General features: G+C 32.6%; 2 protein-coding genes across 4 annotated transcripts in view; one reads left to right on the forward strand and one right to left on the reverse strand.

The window, feature by feature from the left end:
* The window catches only part of LOC143064243 (heat shock 70 kDa protein 12A-like), a 39,282-nt gene extending 32,000 nt beyond the window's left edge, over nt 1-7,282 (reverse strand). Inside the window, exon 1 of one of the 2 annotated variants that reach the window (XM_076236931.1) lies at nt 7,171-7,282. The gene's annotated coding sequence lies outside the window, so the exon portion shown is untranslated. The remainder of the gene's footprint in view (nt 1-7,170) is intronic. The other variant, XM_076236930.1, reaches the window with a different exon arrangement.
* Nucleotides 7,283-7,415: 133 nt separating this feature from the next.
* The window catches only part of LOC143064245 (heat shock 70 kDa protein 12A-like), a 40,737-nt gene continuing 23,170 nt past the window's right edge, over nt 7,416-24,982 (forward strand). Inside the window, exons 1-2 of one of the 2 annotated variants that reach the window (XM_076236932.1) lie at nt 7,416-7,557; nt 14,779-14,897. In XM_076236932.1, the coding sequence (XP_076093047.1) occupies nt 14,802-14,897 (96 nt within the window). In that variant the 5' untranslated portion in view covers nt 7,416-7,557; nt 14,779-14,801. Of the gene's footprint in view, nt 7,659-14,778; nt 14,898-24,982 lie in introns of both variants that reach the window. The other variant, XM_076236933.1, reaches the window with a different exon arrangement.

The following is a 24,982-nucleotide window of genomic DNA, read 5'->3' on the forward strand; positions in this document are numbered from 1 at the left end:
AAATTATGGTTTTTTTTTACTGTCCATGACGTTAAAATACCAAATCTCTTGGATGTGTTTTAGTTAATTGTAGTCTCAAGTGCATGATTTGTTTTATTATTGGTAATTTTTGGCTTTTGGCTGGCTGTCAGTGGCTGCGAGTGCTCTCAAGTCGTGCTTTTTTATTGACCTGTTGAAACTATTTGTAATGCTTATTTGTTATATAATGTTTATTTATTCAGGGTTATTTCTCGTCTCTATATTTTTAATAAAAACCAGCTTTGATAATTTTTGGCATGACTACAAATGTTCATTTCTTCGTACTATGAAAAGCAAAATTATTTGTTTTGTAAAGGGTGCACGTGTTTCCGATCTCCATTTGAACTGAATACTTACAACAAAACTGTTTTCATTTGCCCGTGTACATTGATATATTTCCTTTATCGTTTTTTTTTCAAGATTGTTTTTCTGAAATAGTTTCACAGCGGTATACTACGGTTGCCTTTATTAATTCAACCCTCATTTTACTGATTTTTGTGTTAACAATGTGTCATAGATCAAATGTGTTCCTTCAGTGTATGTTCACTTGTGTTGGCGGTGTCTTTTGGTTGGGCTAAGCCATTTCAAATGATATTTTATGGTGTGTTTTTCTATGTTGTAATGTTACACTATTGTTTCAGATAATTTGACGGTTGGTGTCTATTTGAACGTTTAAACCTGCTGCATTTGTTTGCAGTCTGTCCTAAGTCAGGAGTTTGATGTTCAGTGGTTTTCGTTTGTGACGATCGAAGTTTTTAACGATTTTGACTGGCTATACAGCCCTTGCACGGTCGTTTTTTATGTGGTTCATGAGGGTTTCTCGTTTCTCGTGTTTAACATAGATAAGACCGTTGGGTTTCCAGTTTGAATGGTTTTACACTAGCCATTTTTGGGCCATTTATAGCTTGCTGTTCGGTGTGAGTTAAGGCTCCGTGTTGGGGACCGTACTTTGACCTATAATGGTCTACTTTTGCAAATTGTGACTTGGATTGAGAGTTGTCTCATTGACACTTATACCAAATCTTCTTATATCTACTTAGAAACAGACGAGGCGGAGTTTGGTAGCCGTCGACTGAGACTTTCTTGAAACGTAAACTTAATATCAATAAAAGGCAGTGTCTTTTGAACCAATTATTCGGTATCACCAAAAATTTTAATGAGATGAAAAAAAAACGATTTCAGATTTTGATTTAATTTACCTTTAATAGCAAGTAAGATTTAAAAGAGTCTTGATGGTGTTGCATCACTTACAGCCCCCAATACGTGTTGATATCAACGTTATTAAACTGACATTTGAAGACCATTTATATATATTTCCAGTTTACTACCGATTTCATTTGTTTAATTTTATATAACTTTTACGTTGTCCGACAACGTTGAGACATTATAAACATGGACCGTATAAACGAAGTCATGAAGTAAAAATAAGGACATAATTGCACTCATATTAAAGGTATTATATCAAATGTATATAAAAAGCTTCCACTTTTGATATTTGCATTTGAAAATTTTTTTAGATTTTGAATTGCTTTTTCTAAGAATATTTTGAATTTATTTTCACATGTGTCCACACTTGTTTCCTACATTTTGTGTTGCAGAATATGTAGTTACCTTGCCAGTATATTTATTTGCAAAAATCTCCTGCACCTCCCCACCCCCTTGACAGTATAATGTCACCCTTTATATTATATCACACATGATTACACTTTCAATTTTTTACATAATTAGCATTGCAACGCCCGTTCATATGTATAACAAAAGTTCGGCTGCTAAGTAGATACAATTTTTATTTATAAAACTGTAGACATCATATTCATATCGGTCGCCTCCTTATTATTTAGATGAGACGAGAAATTCGAGTGAACACGCAACGATAGAGCAGAATTATTTATTCAGTAATTCTATACTCTATAAAAATTTGCAAAATATTGGTTTTTTTTATTGAATAGTTTTGAACGGACAGTACTATAATTTTACAAATACTATTTTTATGTTGGAGACTAACATTCAAAGCCTGACACGTCTCCATAGATAATCACAAAGAACATACATTATCGGGGTTAAATGTCTCATCAATTTAAGATAACCCGAGACTTAATAAACAACAACAACGCAGTCCTATGGTATATCCAGTTTCAAGATCGTTGTGATGTTGACCGATTTAATGACAGTAAAATATAAACATGATATGATGTTTGTGCGTAAAACATAATTATATAATAAGGCCACACCAATTTCTTGTTCTACGGATTTTTGGACTCCAAAAATTGGGGCGAGCGAGCGATTTGAATTTATTTTTTCAATTTTTTAGGCGAAGCTTGAAAAGTAAAGGCGAGTGATTATATTGTTTTTTTGTAAGCATAAAAGAGTAGGTTTTGAAAATATTAAAACTTGATTTATCACTTGTAAAATGTTGTACTCTGACATTTCTTTAATTTATGAAATGTTATTTCCCTGCCCATCAAGAAGTAATTGAATGGTTAGATGTGGTATATGTATGTGTGCCAATGAGGCAAATTGAATTCTCCATTCAAGTGATAATCAGGTTGGGAACAACCCCTCAATGTTATACATATCCCTTTTATGAGGGTCAATATTTTATGAGGGGTCAATATTATATAAGTTATAATATATATTTTTTTTTGAAACCACTTTTTATATCAAAAAGGGCTCATATTTTCCCAAAGAACTATATATCTATCTGGTATCAAAAAATGTCCAAAAACTTTGTAATATTCCTGGACTTTAACCATGTTAACACATTTACTTTTATATTATTCAAAAATAATTGGACCCCTCTTTTAGAAAAGTTGTTTCAAATATGATGTATTTCTCTTCTTGTTAAGTAAAATATTCTAAGCTTTTCCAAGGATTTTCTATGTTCTTTTCTACAATAGTAAAATGACCCCTTGCCTGAGGGAGGGTTGTTCCCAACCTAATAATAACAAATCCAGGTCATAATTCTACCTTTTACACAGGGCTTTGACCCAGACCAAACAGCAATCTATAAGAGCATAAGGGACCCCATAATTACTTTATATAGATATAGGAAGATGTGGTGTGAGTGCCAATGAGACAACTCTCCATACAAATAACAATTTAAAAAGTAAACCATTATAGGTTAAAGTACGGCCTTCAACACGGAGCCTTGGCTCACACCGAACAACAAGCTATAAAGGGCCCCAAAATTACTAGTGTAAAACCATTCAAACGGGAAAACCAACGGTCTAATCTATATAAACAAAACGAGAAACGAGAAACACGTATATATTACATAAACAAACGACAACTACTGTACATCAGATTCCTGACTTAGGACAGGTGTAAACATTTGCAGCGGGATTAAACGTTTTAATCATTTTATATATGTTTTAGACCGTATGAGTATTTGAACCGTACGCGTACGGTCGGACTGATTTTAAGACGTAGATCAAGTTTATTAGATACGAATGTATATTACAGGTCAACATAACTGAAATCTCGAATTATATAAAATCTTCACTAGTAATTGGAATAAAAACATAATATTTCAAATATTTAAAGTGATATTGAACTTTTGACACCGAAAATTGAAACTGAACATTGGAGTACAGACGGAATTTCTTTGCATGCTGCCGCAAAACAAGCAAGTTTTTCTCTTGCAAGTAAGAGATGCAAATGTAGAGGAACATGCATGACACAAGACATGCAAATGTAAGAAATCAGACGCTCCTTGTGACAGCAAGTGTCACCCGGGGCGAGAGTGCCAAAACAGGATTTCGATTGACAATTAAATTCAGAACTATTTAATTCAATTTAATGTTCACTTGTTCACTTTATTTATCTAATTGTAATAATGTTAATTTGTAAAACTCAATAAAAGATTTTGGATAAATGTTTGTCTAAAATAAACCCATACGGTCCAAATACCTGTATGGTTCAGCTCGTACTAGACCGTATGAGTATACTCGTACGGTTCGACCGCACGCGTATGGTCGGACCGTACGAGTATACGCATACGGTCCGGAACGTACGCGTACGGTCCAAATACTCGTATGGTCTTGAACATATATACAAACGGAGAAATACATATGAACCACATCAATAAACGACTACTGAACAACAGGCCCCGAAGCAATCCGGACAGGTGCATAAACATGCAGCGAATATTGATAGTTTAGTTCCACCGGCATACAATATAATTGCAGTTGAAGGCAACTCTTCTCCTTCAGAAGTTCTGCGTACTTTATTCTGACAACGAACATTTTCTTATGGGGAATGTAAGTAAACCAATGAACAGGCATTTTCTCCTGTTATTTATTTATATCGGAGCACTCCCATTGGGATATATGGGTTTAATGATTAATCAAATTTTTACACAGATATTAACACAGTGTGGTGGGGTGCTTATAGGTTTAAAATCATTAAATACAGGTAAGACTGTGATTTTAAACAAGTGTTAATATCTTTTTATAATATTTACACAAAAAAGGTGCGGAAAATGGACATGATATCATTTCCAGATGCGGGAAGCGGGAATATGAAAAAAAATATTTTTGTTCTGTTTTGAAAAAAATAGGTGCGGGCAGGTCCGTCGAACAAGGAATTAAATTGGTGTGGCCTCACATTCTAAAACAATAACGATTAATTCAAGTTAATGTTTATCATATTTAATTTATAAAAGATGAAAAGAAAAATTGTTAAAATCTTCCGAAGAAATATTGCTCCTTCAATATGAGACTGCTAAACATCGAAGTGTACATAAGAACTCTTTGGCCATGTAATTACAGGGGATCTCAACATCGTTCAAGACAGAGAGGTTATAAACTATCTGTCTGTATATTGTTGATATTCGCATATCATTTCAAATGATTTAAGGTTTATGTACCCTTCTGTAGCCATTTTTGTACGAATTTTTCAAACCTCAATTGTATCAAAACTAAAGATATAATAAATAATAGAGATAGGCCATTTAGTACATGTTCCAAGGGGAAACTTGATGCAAAGCATTATTTTTTACTGTTTCATTGCATTTGATAGAAAAAGAGGACTTTGTGGCAAATAAATCAAGATTTTTATAGAAAACCCACAGCCTTTAATACAGAGATTTTTGTTATAAAATTTGAAACATAAATTACTCACTTGATTTTCTATGATGTGCTAGTGTTTATTTTTTACAAAAAGTTCTAAGTAACCTGTAAATTCCAAAACACCCCGTGTTGAGTCACTAAAGTCGAGCGCACCCTAAAAGGTGTACTTGATTTTGGCCATATTTATACTTGTCTTAACCAATAACTACATTTATAAACTTGTTTTAAGAAATTGCTAGCACTGCATGCAATAATCCTATATCTATCAGTTATCAAATTGCCAAATATGAGAGTACAAGGATAAAGGCTGTGGATTTTCTATAAAAATCTTAATTTGTTTGCCACAAAGTCCTCTTTTTCTATCAAATGCAATGGAACAGTAAGAAATAATGCTTTGCATCAAGTTTCCCCTTGGAATATGTGCAAAATGGCCTATCTCTATTATTCATTATATATGTAGTTTTGATACAATTGAAGTTTGAAAAGTTCGTACAAAAATGGCTACAGAAGGGTACATAAACCTTAACAAAAGTATGTACATATTTAATACGCTAATTTCTAGAATTTAGACAAAATGCAAGTACTCTTTATACAACACTTCCACACATTTTTTAAAAGTTTTCTTATTAAATTAAATGGTGGTTAGATAGATCCGTTGCTAATGTATGTGCTACAACTTTATATATAAAGCCTTTTTTTTTTAAATGAGAAAGATAAATATGCTAGATATACTTGCTGGATGATGATGAGATGACAAAAGCCGTACATTTTTCATTGTCAATATTTATGTACATCTCGGTAATAAAGTTTATATATAGTTTGTAGATATTCCTTTAAGCACCAATTGTGTCCATGTTAAAGCAGAATTGTTCCTGTACTGTTAAGAATCACAGTTTACGATCAAACTAAAGACCCGTCTAGATTATGTTTAGTTGACACATTCAACAACACTTACTGTTATCTTGATGCTATTTTTTACTTAAATTTTAAGGATGTTTCTAAATATTCTATTCCTAAAGTTCTTAGTTAAATAGATTAAAATATTAACATCAAATACTGTCCTTTTTTCCCTAGATTTAGATATGTCAAATTTACACCAGAAACGCTACACAATAATATACGGCAAAGGAATGGTTTTACTTTACCTATTGTTATTTTTCCTTCTTTGGATGGTGATGTTCCTATGGCAACGTCAAACGGTGTTTATATGCCCGTGTCTGTAGTGACGTTTCGAATTTCAATGAGCGTAATCTATGAATTACTGGGTAAATTATTGAGTCAGGGATTTAGTTACAGTAACTTACTCAAAACCTTTTACTACATTCTTATATGTTTTCCATACATATATATACTAGATACAAAGTCTTAGTTTGCAAGTTTGGTAGAACCTGTAGATTTTTTTTTGTCAAACGGATTAGCACATCGTAAAATTTTAACCAAGCGCGAAACATTAGAAACGATGCGGATAGGCTAATCAACCATTTAATAAACTTATTCTAAATGGTTACCAATTCAAGACTGTAATTAGATCTTTGAATATTGTTTTATTGGTAAAGACATTGATTACTTTATCAGTAAATCAAAACCATACTGAATGTTAAGAGTATTTCACTTGTGCAACTAAGTACGTTCAAATAAAAAAGAAGATGTGGTATGATTGCCAATTTAAATATTTACTGTTTGTAAAAGTATGAGTTATTCGAAACAGTAAGGTTTTTCTTATCCAAGTCATAGATTACATTAGCCGTATTTGGCACACCTTGTTGAAAGATGTTGTATTCTGGTTTAAAAGTCTCATTTGAATAAAACTATTTTTTATACTATTTACCTGCATCTACCGACATACAGTTGGCGCAAAAGTAAAGCTCTGTTAATTTAGATACAACTATTTATCACGTTATACACGTATTCTATTTACCCTAGGTACCAATTTACCTGTGTATCCTTAGCTTCAAATTATCAGCTTCTTTAATTTCTCCGTAGCTTCCGTTTCATACTTACAAAAGAATAAAGGGACGTCCTGATACCTAATTAATAATCGTTATGTTCAATTTTACAACAGTACAAAAATGTTTAAACTTACCATAGAAAATGTTCAGTCTTGATTTGAAATATATAAGCCATTTTCTGTAATTCGATGTCAAGGACCTTTAAAATTTGAAAAAAACTGATGAATAGGCAAAACCTTATACGCGTTACTTGGGACTTTAATTGGTATGGATTTAATAACATAAGTTCTTGAATTGGAAAAACCCACTTAATTGACACGAATATGGAACATTTGATTTTTAGAAAACTTATCTTTCCTTCGGACTTTACCTGTTTACGCCGAATGTTTTAGTAATAAAGCTACCACTGAGATATATATCAGTCAATACAACAATTTTTTGACATTGAATAGAAACTTTCCGAATGACATGCAATTAAAATAAAACAGTAGAATCTTGAGGTAGATTTACCAGAAGACAAGGTAAATATTTATTTGGATTGTGTATATTCTATCTATACGCAGTTGACATGATCTTTGTGTCTGAACTGAATTAAGTGAACAAAGCATTATGAGCTAATTTTGTAAGTACTGTTATATATGGAGGCTGATGGTAAACGTGGTCAATATAATACTTCAATGATCAAATTCATGGTATTTTAAGGATACGATTAAGATTTTTTTTTTTTTTTTTTTTTTTTATAAAGTTTCTATAAATTAAACATATTAATAGACAGTTCGTGACTCTAATAATCTTGGTATACAATTTAGTAGGACTGTGAATTTTGATAAAAAGATGATTTAAATTCAATTTCAGAGAAGGCCAAAAGCAGAATATAAGATTTTAATAAATATTGTATGCATTACAAATCCAAAAATGGTACAGAGGTAATTCTTTTTTATGGATCCAATGTAATTTAGGGGTAGCAAAAATTCCCAGTGTATCATAAAGGATTAGTTTTGAATACATAAATTTTTATATAAAATATGAAATCAACGCCACAACGTTTCCTCAATCAAAAATATATCAAACTTAAAATGTATGTGACGTTAGCGGCTGCATATTTCCTTATTCGTTATTCGATATCCGATATCCAACCGGCTACTTGCAGTCAATTCGATATTATTTTTTTTAGTTGAAAATAATATAGTCTAAGTATATATTCGATAACATTTAAAACATGATATTTAAACACAAGAGGAGCAAAAAGATATGTAGTTAATCATTGTATGACCTCTTCAAGCTGTCGCAAATTAATAATCTAAATATAAAGCCTTATGTAAATCGAACATTTGTCTTTATGAAATGAAGAATTTTTTTCAATGAAATGCAAACAATGATGTACATTTATACCTCTGGTATCTTCCGTCCCTCTTTTATACATGATATTTATAGAAGCAAGAACATATATACACAGATCGTATCAAAAGAATCCCCCGTATAATGTCATCATCAACATATATATACGGAGGTCGCTGTTGTCACTTTTCAGCTAAAAATCGTCGAAAATTTAGGTAAAAGGGGCAAATCCCTCCTGATCTATCAATCTCGATAAAACCATGCAGATAGTTAATTGAAATAAGGAATTCGAGTAAACCTGTTGTCTTCCGTGTTTACGGAGAGCTCATTTGTCCTCGATTATTTTTGATACGATCTATATAAACAGAAAGTCTAAAAGACCATTCAATTTTATCGACATTGAAAGACCAGGTGGGTGTCACCGACATTAAAGCAGTCTCCGGTAGGTTCACCATGTATATATCGAATATCAAAATGGCACTTCGAGCCCTCAGTAAATACAGAAGACAAGAATTTTACCAGAATTCCCTTTGATCTCATTTGTATCTACATATTTACTAACTATATACATAATATTTTAAAGATCGAGAGATCAAGAAGTGCTAGTCAGCATCCTTGGCCCTTTTAGCTGAATATCCGACGATTTTTGATTGAAAAAGAATACTTCGAGACCTCGGTGTATATCGAAGATGACATTTTACGTAAAATCGTTTTGATACGACCTAACTAAAAACATAGTTAAAAAAGACTGTTTAATTTTAATTTTTGAAAGACCAGTAGGGTCTCACCGTCATTATATCTGTCTGCGGTAGTTATACTGTCTATATATTTTGAACATCAAACTGGCATTTTTAGCCCTCCGTAAACATAGAAGACAAGAAAGGAGTAGGTTCAGTAAGACCCCTTTTTGGCCCCACAATTAAGCAGTTTTGCAAAATTGTGAAAATGTAATCTTTTAGCTATTTTTTGGAAAGTAGAATGCTTCTGCTACATAAATATGTGCTGTTTTTTGACAATACAATGCACATATATCGTGTACTAGCATCATAAAGTCATGCTAATTTACTGAAATCTTCACAATTATAGCATTTTAGTTAAATTTTAGACGGTTTCCGACTTAAATGAAAGTGGCCGCATTCGTGTTCATTCATAATATTGAAATGTAAGTTGTATTTGATGATAATACATAACATATATAAAGGTTGAGGATGAACACGGATGCGGCCACTTTCATTTTTGACGAAAACCATCTGAAAAGTGACGTTTTTTGGCATATTTGATAGATTTTTCATATTTAAGCTTCAATCGGAGAGTTTTTAATGACTGAATCAGTTAAAATCTTTAGCATAAACTAATCGAATCAATTAAAATAGACACTTAAGTGTTTAAAAAGTGTCCTAAATATCTCGTTAGATGAAACTGAAATTTGGGGCCAAAATCGGCCCTTACCGGACCTACTCCTTTGTCAGGATTCCTGTTGATGACAGTTGAATCTACATATGAACTTGCTATATGCATAATACTACTTATGAGAATTGAGAGATCGAGAAATACTAGGCATCGGCAATGGCCCTGCTAGATGAATTTTAGACGATTTATGATTTAACAGTGACATAAAGCCCTCTGTGTATATCGAAGATGACATTGTTCCTGCAATTGTGTTTTGGAACGATCTATATATATATATATATATATATATATATATATATATATATATATATATATATATATATATATGCGAAAGCAAATTTACAGATCTAACATTGTTGAGTTGATGTTTAGACGAGTTGTATATATATATTGACACCGTATGTTTGTGGCATAACATCGTGGCCACAAGTTAAAATTTGTTTCTGTTTAGTATTAAATTTATATTAAGATCCATTTTGTTACATCTTGTGATCAATTTTAATTGGCAATCGCCAATGGCAGTCAGCAGGGTTAAAGAACATCAGTTGTTCGACCTGTTAGTCAAATGCGTTTTGTTAAAATATACTTTTTCACTTTTTTGGTCTTTTGGAAAATGTTGTTTGTGCTGTTTTTAGACCTTTCTACAACGAAATTTGTTTTACATGCACACGTATAAAAATTGCGGTTTTTATCCAACGCAATCATAGGTTTGAACGTAGTTTTCAATTTAGACTCGTATATAAATATATATATATATATTAACATAGTCTGAGAGACCAGGGGGTATCGCAGTCATTAAAGCGGTATCCGGTAGGTTTACACCATATATTTTAAATGTCAAACTGGCATTTTGAGGCCTCTGTAAACATAGACGACAAGGAATTTGTCAGAATTTCTTTTGCTGTTATTTGTTCCTATAATGCCAAACCTCCCGCTTTAATGGCAATGATACATACAACATTAAAATGACAACAACATTACAGGACTACAATACAAATAAATAGGAGAACATATAATAGACAAAGAAACGCATGAACAATAGCTAAAAAAAGGCACCAGGTTTAAAATCAATACACCAGAAGCGCGCCTCCTCCACACAAGACTTACCAGTGACGCCCAGATATAAAAGTTCGAAAGTCAAAACAAGTACAACGTTGTACAGCACTGATGATCAAAAGTTCAAAAAGGTTGTGCCAAATACGGCTAGGGTTTTATGCTTGGGATAAGAACATCCTTATTATTTAGAACAATTAATGCTATTGCAAACAGTAAATTTTATCAAATGAATATAAAAGATATACATGATAAAACTGAAGTATTAACTAATTAAAGAAAAAAAACCCGGATACATAACATAAACCAACACAAAAAATATACACACCCGACTTAGTCAAGGCCTCAAGGCAAAAAGTGAAAAAAGTGACGTCACATACGAAGTGGTGAAAAGGCACATTAAATGACGTCACATTTGAAATTCTAAAACAGCACACAATGACGTCACATTTGAATGGGTAAAACTATTTCTCAAAAATAAGATATAATTAGGATTGATTTAAGATTATATTTGAACTCAATACTGATATTACATTTAATAACAATGAACATTGCAATACTTATTAATAGCAAACTGAGGTAGCAATTAACTATATTATATAGCTACGCCCGGTTTGTTTTGAATCTAACTGCAAACGTAAAACGTCTTACAAATTGCGTTGAACCAAATCAAATCTAGTAAATGAAGACGGTGATTAATTTTCTTTACCATAACACATGAATATAATAGAAAAGACGTCAACACATTTGACAAAATCCGATGAGAATTACAAATATAACATCAAACTAAATACATGAATTTGGGATAGACAAGTACCGTAACACGGTAAAATATTCCCGCATCCGGTAATGTAATCATGTTCATTTCCCGCACCGTTTTTTTTGGGGGAAATATTATAAAAAGATATTGACACTTGTTTTTAAAATTCACAGTCTACCTGTATATAATGTTTAAAAAAAAATAAGCATCCCACCACACCGTGTAAATATATATGTCGTTTCAACACAGACATATTTACCTATATTTGAGTTGCACTGGAAATTACTTTTGCAAGCGTCCCTAATAGATGAATACTTATAAATGTGATATCAACAAGTTAAAACAAACTTGAAAGTCTAGTACGATTTTGTTTTGGAAATGATTATTATTTATTGTACAGAAACATCATTTTTATCATGCTAGGAAGTTAGCACAATTCTAAGGTATACCTCAAAGGCGAAAGAAAAGCGTAAATGAAAAAGTCAGTATTAAAACAAAAATTAATAACATTCAAAACAACAACATCCTTATAGATTAGAGGATTTTTAACTACAAACCCATAATACTTGAACTTGAGTTCTTAATTAAATAATTTAAAAACAAAGCAAAATAATATTTCAATCTACACAGAGTCTGAATATGATAACAAGGAGTGTGGTATGATTGCAAATGAGACAACTCTATATCCACCACACACCAAAGTCTGAGACCGAGCCGGTGTCCTATAGCCATTCTTCCCCCATGCTAAATTTTCCGGGGGGAAAGACTGGATCGATCCAATATTTCCCCCCGGAAAAATTGGCATGATCCTACTTTTCCCCCCTCAGCGTTATGGGGGGGGGGGAACCAGGATCAGGCCAATTTTTCCCCCGCAGTTAGCGTGAGAAGCTAAATTTTCCGCCTTGTAATATAACGTCGGTGACGTCACGTGCGGTAAGAATTTTTTATGAAAAAAAAAAGAATAGTCACCAAAGCTTCATCGTACGACTATACATTTGATAGGTATTTATAGAGATATATATGTTATGCGTTTACTTTTCTACATTGGCTAGAGGTATAGGGGGAGGGTTGAGATCTCACAAACATGTTTAACCCCGTCGCATTTTTGCGCCTGTCCCAAGTCAGGAGCCTCTGACCTTTGTTAGTCTTGTATTATTTTAATTTTAGTTTCTTGTGTACAATTTGGAAATTAGTATGGCGTTCATTATCACTGAACTAGTATATATTTGTTTAGGGGCCAGCTGAAGGACGCCTCCGGGTGCGGGAATTTCTCGCTACATTGAAGACCTGTTGGTGACCTTCTGTTGTTGTTTTTTTTTCTATGGTCGGGTTGTTGTCTCTTTGGCACATTCCCCATTTCCGTTCTCAATTTTATATTTATACACACGAAACACAATCTGATGTGATGATCACATCATTTCTCTTTTGTGAACCCTTGGTATCATTGACTAAATGAATACAATTACTTTAACCACTTCTGGTCAAGTAGTAGATTTTTCCCAGGACAGAGCTCTATGATGTCTCCAAAGTAATATGGTGAAATGACTTCATATGATAAATCATGCAAAGTATAATTACTAAGTAATAGAACTCACCAAAAGCACGGATAGAGAGGAATACTCGTCGACTTAATATAAAGCTTTAATTCAGAAGAAGAAGTCCGATACGGATGAAACTTCATCCAACCCAGAGAAGATATGAACACCCTCTCTAGCCAGCACGGGATACGTAGAAGTACATGGACAAACCACAGTTTATTTTGAGCTGAACAAGATTTACAAAAAAAAAAATACCACCTACCCTACAGATGCATAGGGTCGAACACTTTCCAGCACTCATGATACAAATTAGACGTGCCGGTAGTAAGTAATTAAAGGCCGCTGGGACCGTACGGCATTTCACAACGAGATACCATCATAAATTATAGTCGGCTTTAAAATGCCCCGATCATAAAATTGTGAAAAAATTGAAACAAAACTAACGGACTTATTTATAAGAAAATAATTTAAGAAAAAAACATGACCGACATGAAACGACAACAATCACTGTACTACATGTTCCTGGCTTTGGAATAACACATACAGAATGTGGCGGCCTTAAACTCAATCCTCCTCCAACCGCAAGAAAAAACTGTAAAATATCATCGGCAATTGACTTCACTAAAATGTTAGTACGGTGCACCATAATCACTTACATAAAACAATAGACACAAAGCACAGAAATGAAAGTAAAAAGTATTCGCTTTTTACACTGAAGGGTATTTCAAAGCCAGTGAAAATGTAGTCTAGTCGGACTAGGGGATATAGACAGAATGGTAAACATGTAAACAGACTGATGCATGATATATGTAGACAGACTTGTGGACATATAGATAGACAGCTAAAATGTAAAAAGACTATGGGACACATCGAAAACTTCTGAACAGAAAGACAGTCTAGTTGACACATTGACAGACTGAAAATTGCAGACAGACTTGTGTAAATTTGAATGAACAACAAATTTGTATACAACTAAATATAATTTTAACACTGTTCGGTTTAATTTCTAGACATGCATATACATATATTGAAATCTATATCATGGGGGGAAAGATTGGCATGGGGTAAAAGTTACTATATGTATACGTATTATCAACTTTCCGCAGGGGACGAATGACAATGATCCAAAATCTCCCCGGGGGAAACATTGGCTCATGCCAGTCTTTCCCCCGGGGGAAAAACTGGCATGGGGGAAGAATGGCTATATAACACCGGTATACATTCAACTACAGTCCCGCACGGCCTTTCACGATCAGCGAAACCGATGCCGCATAAAAAGACATGAAAATCACCAGCATGACAATATATGAAACAAACTGAATGGAAAACAACTGTTTCACTTATGCTTAAACCAATAAATGAAAAACAAGTCCTGACTTGGGATAGGCACATTAACAATGTGGGGCTGTTTAAACATGTTCTAGTGCTTTGAGTCTACATATGACCGAGGAAAAAGAAATGAGTTTGTCTTTTTGAGTTGTTTACAGGTACTTCTTATAATTTTTTCTCTCTCTCTAATACATTTAAAACATTTTATGAACTTAGTTCTATTGCACAAGGTAAAACGATATCATTCCAAAGATAACGTTTTAACTAAGTTGTAAAATTAATCCTCTTTAAAAAATAAGTTTTTCTGTTTTCAGCTTTTAAAATTGTATGAAGCAAAATGGAAGGGACATTGAAGAGAAGGATATCATTCTTTACAGGATACCAAGATAAATGGTTTGTTCTAGCAGACGATGGAAACATAAAACAATTTGAAGTAGGTAGAAACAATGTCAACATACTATATTTTTCTAAAAAGTTAACATAACAATATAATATATTGATCCTTTTCATATAAATAAAACCCGATGAGATATGATTTACAATGCAACAACTCATCAAACGAGACTAAATGACACAGAAATTAACAACTATATGTCTCGGCCTTCAACAATGAGCCAAACCCATTCAAAGCATAAATTCATTTATTTGTTTTAAAGGAAACTGCACAAGACTGTATCTTTATGGGTTTTTCCGTCTTTGTATCAATATACTTTTTATTCTGTTAAATTCAGTAACATTGTCTGGAATTACTGACACATACAGATATCTTATATAATAGGGCCTCTTTTTATATACAAGGGTTTTCTTAGTACATCCATTGACGTATTTATTTACATAATGCTTCAATGATGGGACTACCAATGAACGGAACGGTAACAATCAAACTAACACAGAGAGATTTAATTGCATGTTATGTTAGCAATATATACACCTAGAAAGATATTGTTTCGTTCTTTGAACAAAACGTAAACTATATGTAAAATGATATTACTTTAATTTTCCTTAGACGTCGCGTACGGTGTTGGTGATAATGCGGGTTTTGCTTTCCAGTTCGCCTTTATTGCATTTGTTAGAAGTTTCGGAATTGATAACTATATAAATGTATATATCAAAATGTGCGTAATTAAAAGTAGAAATGGAATGTGCATTTAAATCAATACTTTTATTCATTTTGTTACTCGAATGATCCCTAATAACACTGATTTTGAGCGTGTAGACAAGTAACACCGCGACATATGATCAGCGTTGCTTTGAAGTTATTCTTGTCATTTTTTAAACTTATGAAAAAAAAGTTGTACACCTAGCAAGAGTAGTCGTTGGTGTTAATGGTGGATGTTTTATTTATGACGTCATCGTTAACTGGACGCTTCTGACCAGGACAGAAAGTTCACTTTTTTTTGTGGTCAAGCCGAAAATAGAAAAAAAATATGGATAGGAGTGAAGTTAAGAGTGATTTTAAAAGGTAATTCAAATAGATTATTCCGAAAATGATATATCTTTTTATTCCGTATATATTAAGGAATAAAAATAAAAAGTTTTGTTACAACATTTCAAAAGATCGTGGCAGAATTAATGATTTTTTGAAATTTGTGTTTCTGTCACAAAACCCAAATCTCGCATTTTTTTGGAGCTCATCAAAATTCGAACGAATGCTGCAGATCCAAACCAGAATTTACATATCCACCCTCCCTGTGTCAAAATTATACAATAAATATACAACTTTCTATGTCTTCAATTAGTATGTATTGTTTAAATGATGTCCTTAATTATTCATTTTATTAAATCCGTTGAAATGTCACACTCGCCGTTTTCTGACGTTTTGGCGTATTTGTTAAGTGTCTTATGAAAAGTAATAGACAGGTGCAGTCTTTTCTACGATATAAAATTTTATTCAAACGTGAAAACATTTTTTTTAAGTGTATGACAAAAAATTGTGTCGAAGTTTTAAGAGAAAATATTGAAAAAAAAACTAAACGCGATCTTTTTGTTTTTGTCTAGTCAAAATGTCACAAAACGCCGTTTTTTACATTTTTGTTACAAGTATGATAAGTCATATTATACAGTTTTGGAGGGGTAAGATTTGAAATTATAATAGCCCAAAAAAATACTATATAACATTAAAATCTACTGTTCAGGGATTTTTTTGAACCCATTTTCGATCACATGTCGGAAGTATTAACGACACAGTCAGCGACTACTTTTGTCTAGTCAAAATGTCACACCATGCTTTTTTACTTGTTTTGACGTTACGTTCTGTAAAACGTGACGTGTAGTGCCTAACGTCGCAAATTACGGAAGCCTTTACGTGCCATGCTAATTAACTTTTTCCAATTTGATATAACAGATTATGAATTTGATATAACAAATTATCAATTTGATATATAACAAATTATCAATTTGATATATAACAGATTATCAATTTGGTATAACAAATTATGAATTCGAAATAACAGATTATGAATTTGATATAAATTATCAATTAGAAATAACAAATTGTCAATTTGATATAACAAATTGTGAATTTCTCTACCAATAGTATGATTTAATTATAATAATAAGATTGATTGAAACATTGCGTAACCCAAATTGACGCATTTATTTGTGTATTGATTCATTGTTTATCTGACGTCCAGCGACAAATATGTCATTGAATGCTTATTCAAAACTTTCTTGACAGGTTAAATGTTTCTGAAACCCTCTCCCTCCCCTTTTATCTATATTTGAGGCAGTTTGGGGGACTAGTTTGAACGTTCTCTATTCAGTACATAGGACCTGGTGTCTTAGAACGAACGATTATAATAGAAAAAGGATCAATTTATATTGCACATTTTCAAATCAGAAAGAATGGATAGTGTGTTTCTAGGGACATAGGAACATGCAAGGATACAAAATGCTTCCCCTTCCTCAAAATCCTGGCATGCTTCTTTATCAATTTCGATGGGCACATACAAGGATTTATGAAACATTCTTAAGTTCATCCTTGCATTTTTCTTTTTATATATTTGTTTCAACATTTATTTTGTTTGCACACTTTTTATTAAAAACAAAGACCCATGCGCGAAATCGAGAAGAAAAAACCCATGCACTTTCAGTGCAAAAGGGATCTGATATATCAAATTTATAAATTTTTATTTCAGATTATCATAATTTGTTATATCAAATTGATAATCTGTTATATTACAATTTATTTGTTATATAAAATTGAAAAAAGTGCATGGCCCTCAAAGACTTCTGTAGCAAATATTTAATCATGCAAAACCATAACTTTTTTTATAATTTTTTTTTATGATACAATATCTTAACAGAATCTTATCGAATCTAATTAAAATTAATATCTACATCTGTTTCGGCGGACGACATTTTAGCGCATTGGTAGGACATTTTAGAGAAAAAAATCTAACGTTTTAGCGCCAAAGTAAAGCCCATTTTAGCCCAAGATTTTTAACCCATTCGAGCAAAAATGGAAATTATCAATGCCCATTTTAGAGTAATGCTTTAATCCATTTTATGATTAATGATTAATGATCAATATTTTTTTTAAATAGAAGCAAGACAGCACAATTTAAAAACTATCATTTCCATTAAAATATTACACTAAAATTTTAAAATCAAATTTTAAAAGTCCGTTCTAGCCTGGAACCCCCTGTACAATACTGTTCATAAAGTTGCAGTCGGAAATAATTTTTCTTTTCATCATGTCTAGATTGTGGTGCACATTCGTCTATACATTGTATTTTTATATACGTTGTTGTTTGCAATTTGATGATAGTATCAACACAAACGTATAGAACTACTTTTATTTCCATGATGAACCAAAGTGAACATATATATATACATACAACTTTAATATGAAGCCAGCATAAATTAATGCTCGTGGTTTTAATATTATTCAACTAGGAAAGTTTTCGCTAAAATGGGCTATCGAAAATACAGCTGAACGGATTAATCCTGCGCTAAAATGGGCTCTTATGTCTGCCCTAAAATGTCCCCAAGTAGGTTTTGTTGATGAAATTGGCAAATTTGATTAAATTAATTTCATTGTGGTTAATTTTGCATTTGCTTTCAACTGTTGATTCTTTTAACATTCAATACATGCGATGAAACAAACTATTCAACTAATAAATTTTTATTCGGAAATTATCAAAAGCGGACAAAAGAATAAGCCCTTGACACCCTTTGCGAGTATGATGGTCATGTGAAACAATGATAGTCCGTCGGAAGGAGGCGATAAATGACTGACCCGTGTTAAGAGAGAGCAACATCTTTTGCACGTAAAAGTCACCCGTTTAAATTTCGAAAAAAAGAGCACAGACTAAGGCTACAAGGAAGCTACCGCAACCTCAAAGTGGAAACGGTTGTAATAACTTGTTTCCCCAATCTGCTATAAATAAATATGTTTAAACTAAAAGAAAAAGCAGCAGAAAAGACAGTGGTTTAAACTTTTTTTTAAATATCCTGTTTCAATCAAAAGAATGAGAAAATATCTTTTCTCCAAGGGGATACTAATTTAAATGACTATTATTTTTCTGTTTTAATTTAACTGTACTTAAAAATATGTGCCGCTTTTGCATTTCGGTTCTATACGTAGCAAGTCAAGCAAACCGCTTATATATAAATTATGCTACATATGATTGAGCTGCACGAAATGAAAAAATTACGACGTTATTTATACAATGCATGACAAATAACGTCAAACTAACGTTACCAAAACTAACACCAACACCGTACGCGACGTCTTACACATTTTAAATAACTTTCGATTGTGTCGGTGTTGACATGAATATCAATTATATGGTCATTTTTATAAATTTCCTGTTATACAACTTTGAATTTTTCGAAAAAGTAAGGATTTTCTTATCCCAGGAATAGATTATCGTAACCGTATTTGGCACAACTTTTTGGAATTTTGGGTCCTCAATGCTCTTCAACTTTGTACTTGTTTGGCTTTATAACTATTTTGATCTGAGCGTCACTGATAAGTCTCATGTAGACGAAACGCGCGTCTGGCGTATTACCTTTTAATCCTGGTACCTTTGATAACAATAGCAATCGACAGGTGTTAATTGTATGCTTGACGACAGTGGGACATATTTCTTGCATTTATAGGTAAAGTGGGAGACTATGTCTCTTGTCATAACTAATGATATTGTGTATATTTCTATACGTTCGATATATTTGTAGTAACATTTTACCATTAGCCTAGGCGACGATAAATTTGTGTGACGTTACGCACGGTGTTCAGGTTTAGTAATGGTAACGTTAGTTGACGTCGTTTTTCAACTATTTCATCCTACTTCTGTACCAAACGTCAAAGCTTTGCAGCTTTTATAAAACGGCTTGCATTTTTATGTTTGACTATTTAAAAAAAACCTACATGATAACATGACTGATTACTGGTATATATTTTTGACATCATATTCTTTAAAACAAAATGAAAGTGCATATTTCAAATATTTGTCACTGCCCATGCAAGCATGTCAATTGTTGCAAAATGCATTTATATATCCTCTATGATTCTCAGAATTCCGTCATCACAAGTATCTGGGACTAGGCATTTATATCGATTGGAAACAGACAGTACCAAAGCTTTTTGTGCTTCAAGAGTATAAATGTTATTTACCCACCTTCAACTAGTTTTCTAACTACAGTTCGCGAATATAATTTCAGGGTCTTTTTATTCGTATTATCAACATCTTAAATATGTGGATTATAATGAAAAATAATCCTTGTTCAGATCAATCGCAGCATCAGCTACTATTTATCCTCTGTTTGCTTTATCTATAATTCTAGTTTCATCCTCAGATTTTAAAATGAAAACGGCAGTTAAAAATTGTTGATTTTATTTAAAATTAAAAAGTGATCTACAGTTCTTGAAATATAATGAGTAATTTCAAATGCGTCTGTTTATCGGATGCGTGGAAATGACTTTTAGTGTATACAACATATACAATCGTACTAGCAGACGCATCTATGTTACTAGAATCCAAAAACGAAAGCTTCGGCATGTTAAAAGCTTGTGCTACATATATATATATATCCGAAAATTTAGAGTAATGTTTTGATAAATTTACATGTAAATTAACACATGAAAATCGCTGGATCATATCAAGAAAATCATGATTGGAACTGTCTATGTGGTATGGGCTTTGCTCATTGTTGAAGGCCGTACGGTGACCTACAGTTGTTAATTTCTGTGTCACTTGGTTTAAAATGCAATTATTTTGCATTAAAAATACCTAATCTTTTGCATGATACTTTTATTTATCCGACGCTTTTACGATCAGCAAATGGCTTAAAAATGTTGATGGAAGTCAAATTTTCTTGTTGATTTAAATAATTATTCAAAAAAAAAAATCACACAGAACGTGTCAAATGCTTAAGAGACAACATGCTACACTTTTAGTAAACGGGAAATACATAGACAATAACTGTTTAGTGTCTTTAAATATCAGCTGTATTTGTACGAGGCTAGGAAACAAGGTGTATGCGAGCTTTTAGCGAGCTACTACACCTGTTTCGAGCCGAGTACAAATACAGCTGATATTTAAAGACACTAAACAGTTATTGTCTTTATCCTGCAATTAATTCTGTATATTGTTTGTGTTTTGAAAGACACAAAAACTAACATATTTAGCATTTATTTTCGATTTGTAATCCCTTGAGGCCCGCGTAGTAATATCAAAATCACACATTACGCTGAAGACGGGTTCGCAAAAAAGAATCTCAAATGGTCAACAATAATACATCGCTCAAGGTGAATAATTATCTATTTTAACATAACAACTAATTTCAACAGTAAAAACAAATAACAAAACATTGTCAAATTTGAAACAGAAGTGTACGAGTTGTCCTACGCTTCAGACTTGACATTCACTAAACATGCATGCTGAAATTGACATGGTTGATTTTGTAACACAATCATACACATTCAAGTTTTGAAATCGACAATTGTCATCGTCATTGGAATGCAACTGGAATACACATTCTGAGGTCACACAGGTTCAAACAATACTCAGTCCGGCAGTGGGCGGAGCTTTAAAGCGATATCTGTATAGTATACAGATACAGCATAGCGATATCTGTAGGGCTGTATCTGTATAGTAGGACACCCAATTGCAGGATAAAATTATATATTAAAACGTTACATTCACGTTCCGTGCAAAAATCGTTCAATTTGGACGTGGTAACATTTACGGGAGACACGGACAACTTGATGGAAATTGATGAAAAATTTGGCGTGTCCTTAACCTTGAAGGCTTAACCAAATCTTTAAAAAAATCACATTTCAGTAATAGCATTTGATTGCATAGTTCGTTTGCCTGTCACAAATCTGAAATACCCTAAATTAGCATCGTACTCAAAAATCTTGAACAGTGGCTCTACGGTAACCTTTACGGGAGACACGGAAAATACTTAAAAACAAATAAAATGGGAGAAGCTAAATTAAAAAAAAATAAAAACATTTTTGTAAAATTCAATAAAATCACATTTTTATGTAGAGGTGGCGAACTTTTCGTATTATTTATATGAAAATATCATAATATTGAAGTGTTTGCTTTCATTTTTGTGTACTCGAATTTTCAAATCTTACAGCTATATGGAATTTTGAAAATGGCTGCTAGATTGTGAACTGACAGGATATTTATCGTGACCGTTTAACATAATCAATATGATCATAGAATGAAATTCAAAACAGTGTGGCTGTGGCCATTGATTGACACATTAAATTCATCCATTGACTGGGACAATTTACGTGAACGTTTGTCTGTAACGACCACTGTTCACGACGTACCTACGATAGACATTTAAACTGTGGGGTCACCAAAGGTTTCTTAACGCCTTTAATTATAAAATAATTCAAAAAATTAATCAGGAATAACCTTTATGTTTTGATTTATATAATTGATATAAATCAAAACATCGTGTTATTTCTAATTAGTTTTTCGAATTACTTCATTAAGGTGTTGAGAACCTTTGGTGACCCCATAGTTTAGGTGTCTTTAAAAAGTACATAGTGAGCAGTAGTTGTTACATACAAACGTTCACTAAATTGTCCCAGTCAATGGATGAATTTAATGTGTCAATCAATGGCCATAGCCACACTGTTTTGAATTTCATTCTATCATATCCCATCTGCACAAATTTTATCGAAATCCATTCAGTAGTTAGTATTTCTTCTTCGTTTATATTTGGATGGTTGGCGCTTGTTGTTACGTCTTACACGGCAAATACGGCAAATTATGAACACAAAATCATTGTTAAATCATATAATGAGACATAACATTAAATTTATTAGAATCAGGTTTTATTTAATTTCGATTCAAATGAAAAAAACAAGACAAGTTACTATTCAATAATGCGTAGATTTGATTTGTTTTTGTCATACTTATTCATCAAGAAATGGTCAAATGAAACATTGCCGAATACCGTGCGTAACGTCTGTATGTCGCATACAAGAACTTTTCGTGTCTTGACAAAGCGTTGTTTATTCTCAGACATAGGCTATTGACGTCGACATTTGGCATGAAGCGCTTCCGGAAATTTGTTTGAGGACCAATGCCGATGGTCTCTGAACTTAAATATTGACTTGCAAGGCCAAATAGTTGCCAATGCAACGAAGCCTTAGGGTTAGCCTCTACATATCTCAACAATAGTTCATATCATCACCTTTTAACAAAATAATGTCTTTTTTAATAGCCTTGATAAAATACTATTCTAGGTCACCGTTTACCACCCCAAGGCTTCATATCATTAATCGTTACTCATCTTTAACACTTCATATCCCAACCCATAAAAGGTATAGATACTCTTGACTGTAACTAAAAGGTCATTACAGCACTTTGTATGTTTAATCTTTGGGTAAAACCGATCCCCTTTATCGTAAATTGTTAAATGTATAAAAAGACACTTTATTTTTTATTGATCGTTACTTTAATATGAAGTTACACCCCGTACGTTGACCTATAACTGTTGGTGTCTGTGTCATATATAGATATAGGAAGATGTGGTGTGAGTGCCAATGAGACAACTCTCCTTCCAAATAACAGTTTAAAAAAGTAAACCATTATAGGTCAATGTACGGCCTTCAACACGGAGCCGTGGCTCACACCGAACAACAAGCTATAAAGGGCCCCAAAATTACTAGTGTTAAACCATTCAAACGGGAAAACCAACGGTCTAATCTATATAAAAAAAAAACGAGAAACGAGAAACACGTATACATTGTAAATTACATAAACAAACGACAACTACTGCACATCAGATTCCTGACTTAGGACAGGTGCAAACATTTGCAGCGGGATTAAACGTTTTAATGGATCCAAACCGTCTCCCTTTTTCTGAAACAATAGCATAACATCACAACATAGAAAAACACACGATAAAATATCAATTGGCAGGCCTAACTTAATCAAACTTAGTTATTGTCTTTATTTGTTTTTGTTGTTGTTATATGTCACAAACTGTATAGGGTGCCACATGTGGAGCAGGATCTGCTTACCCTTCCGGAGCACCTGAGATCACCCCTAGTTTTTGGTGGGGTTCGTGTTGTTTATTCTTTAGTTTTCTATGTTGTGTCGTGTGTACTATTGTTTTTCTGTTTGTCTTTTTCATTTTTAGCTATGGCGTTGTCCGTTTGTTTTAGATTTATGAGTTTGACTGTCTCTTTGGTATCTTTCGTCCCTCTTTTATATGGCAATAAAACTTTGAATTTGAATTTGAATTAAAAAACGTAAATTAATACACTATGAACGAATAAATTTGATCGGCGATATCTGAATGCAAATGCACAGTTAATAAAATATTAGGGGCAAACAAACAAGTCCAAACAAAGCCATGGCAAGACACCACTGCGAAATATTTAACCCTTCGAAAATATTCACTTTAGAAAAAAAACCGGTTTTAATAATACATGTAAATCTTGAAGTTTATACAAATTAGTAAAAAGAAGTGAAAATTTATATAAAATAACAAAAAAGTATTATAAACAGTATCAACAGGTCGAATTAACAAGAAAATATGGTCTTTTGTGGAGAGTTGCCTCATTGGCAATCATAGATCACCATACCACATTGTCTTTGCTATATTTACAACATACCTTAATGAATAAGCATAATAAGCTCTAATATCACTGGTGGTAAGCGGTAAACTTAAAGTTACGACCATCTGAAGATGGGAGACAACTCTAGGGATACATTTTTCTTTTCCGATTTTCGTGCAGTAAAAAAATGTTTCAGTAAAACCGCTTGTCTCATACATAGTAATCGTCAGTGCGTTGATATTGAAACAAAATTTGATACATAAAAACATTCCAATTTTCGTAAAATGATCATTCAATAATTCGAGCATGATGGTCGTAACTAAAAAAACAAAAATGTTCAGGATGGTCGTAACTTAAAATTGTGATGGTCGTAACTCTTTATTAAATAGGACCTAATAAGACAAGTCAATAGTTTTAAACGTGTCTTTTGTTATATGAATATATTATATGATATATTTGTGAAGTTGATTTCACTAAAT

This window comes from Mytilus galloprovincialis, chromosome 2 (genome assembly GCF_965363235.1).
Source record: "Mytilus galloprovincialis chromosome 2, xbMytGall1.hap1.1, whole genome shotgun sequence".
In the NCBI taxonomy this organism is placed as follows: Eukaryota; Metazoa; Mollusca; class Bivalvia; order Mytilida; family Mytilidae; genus Mytilus; species Mytilus galloprovincialis.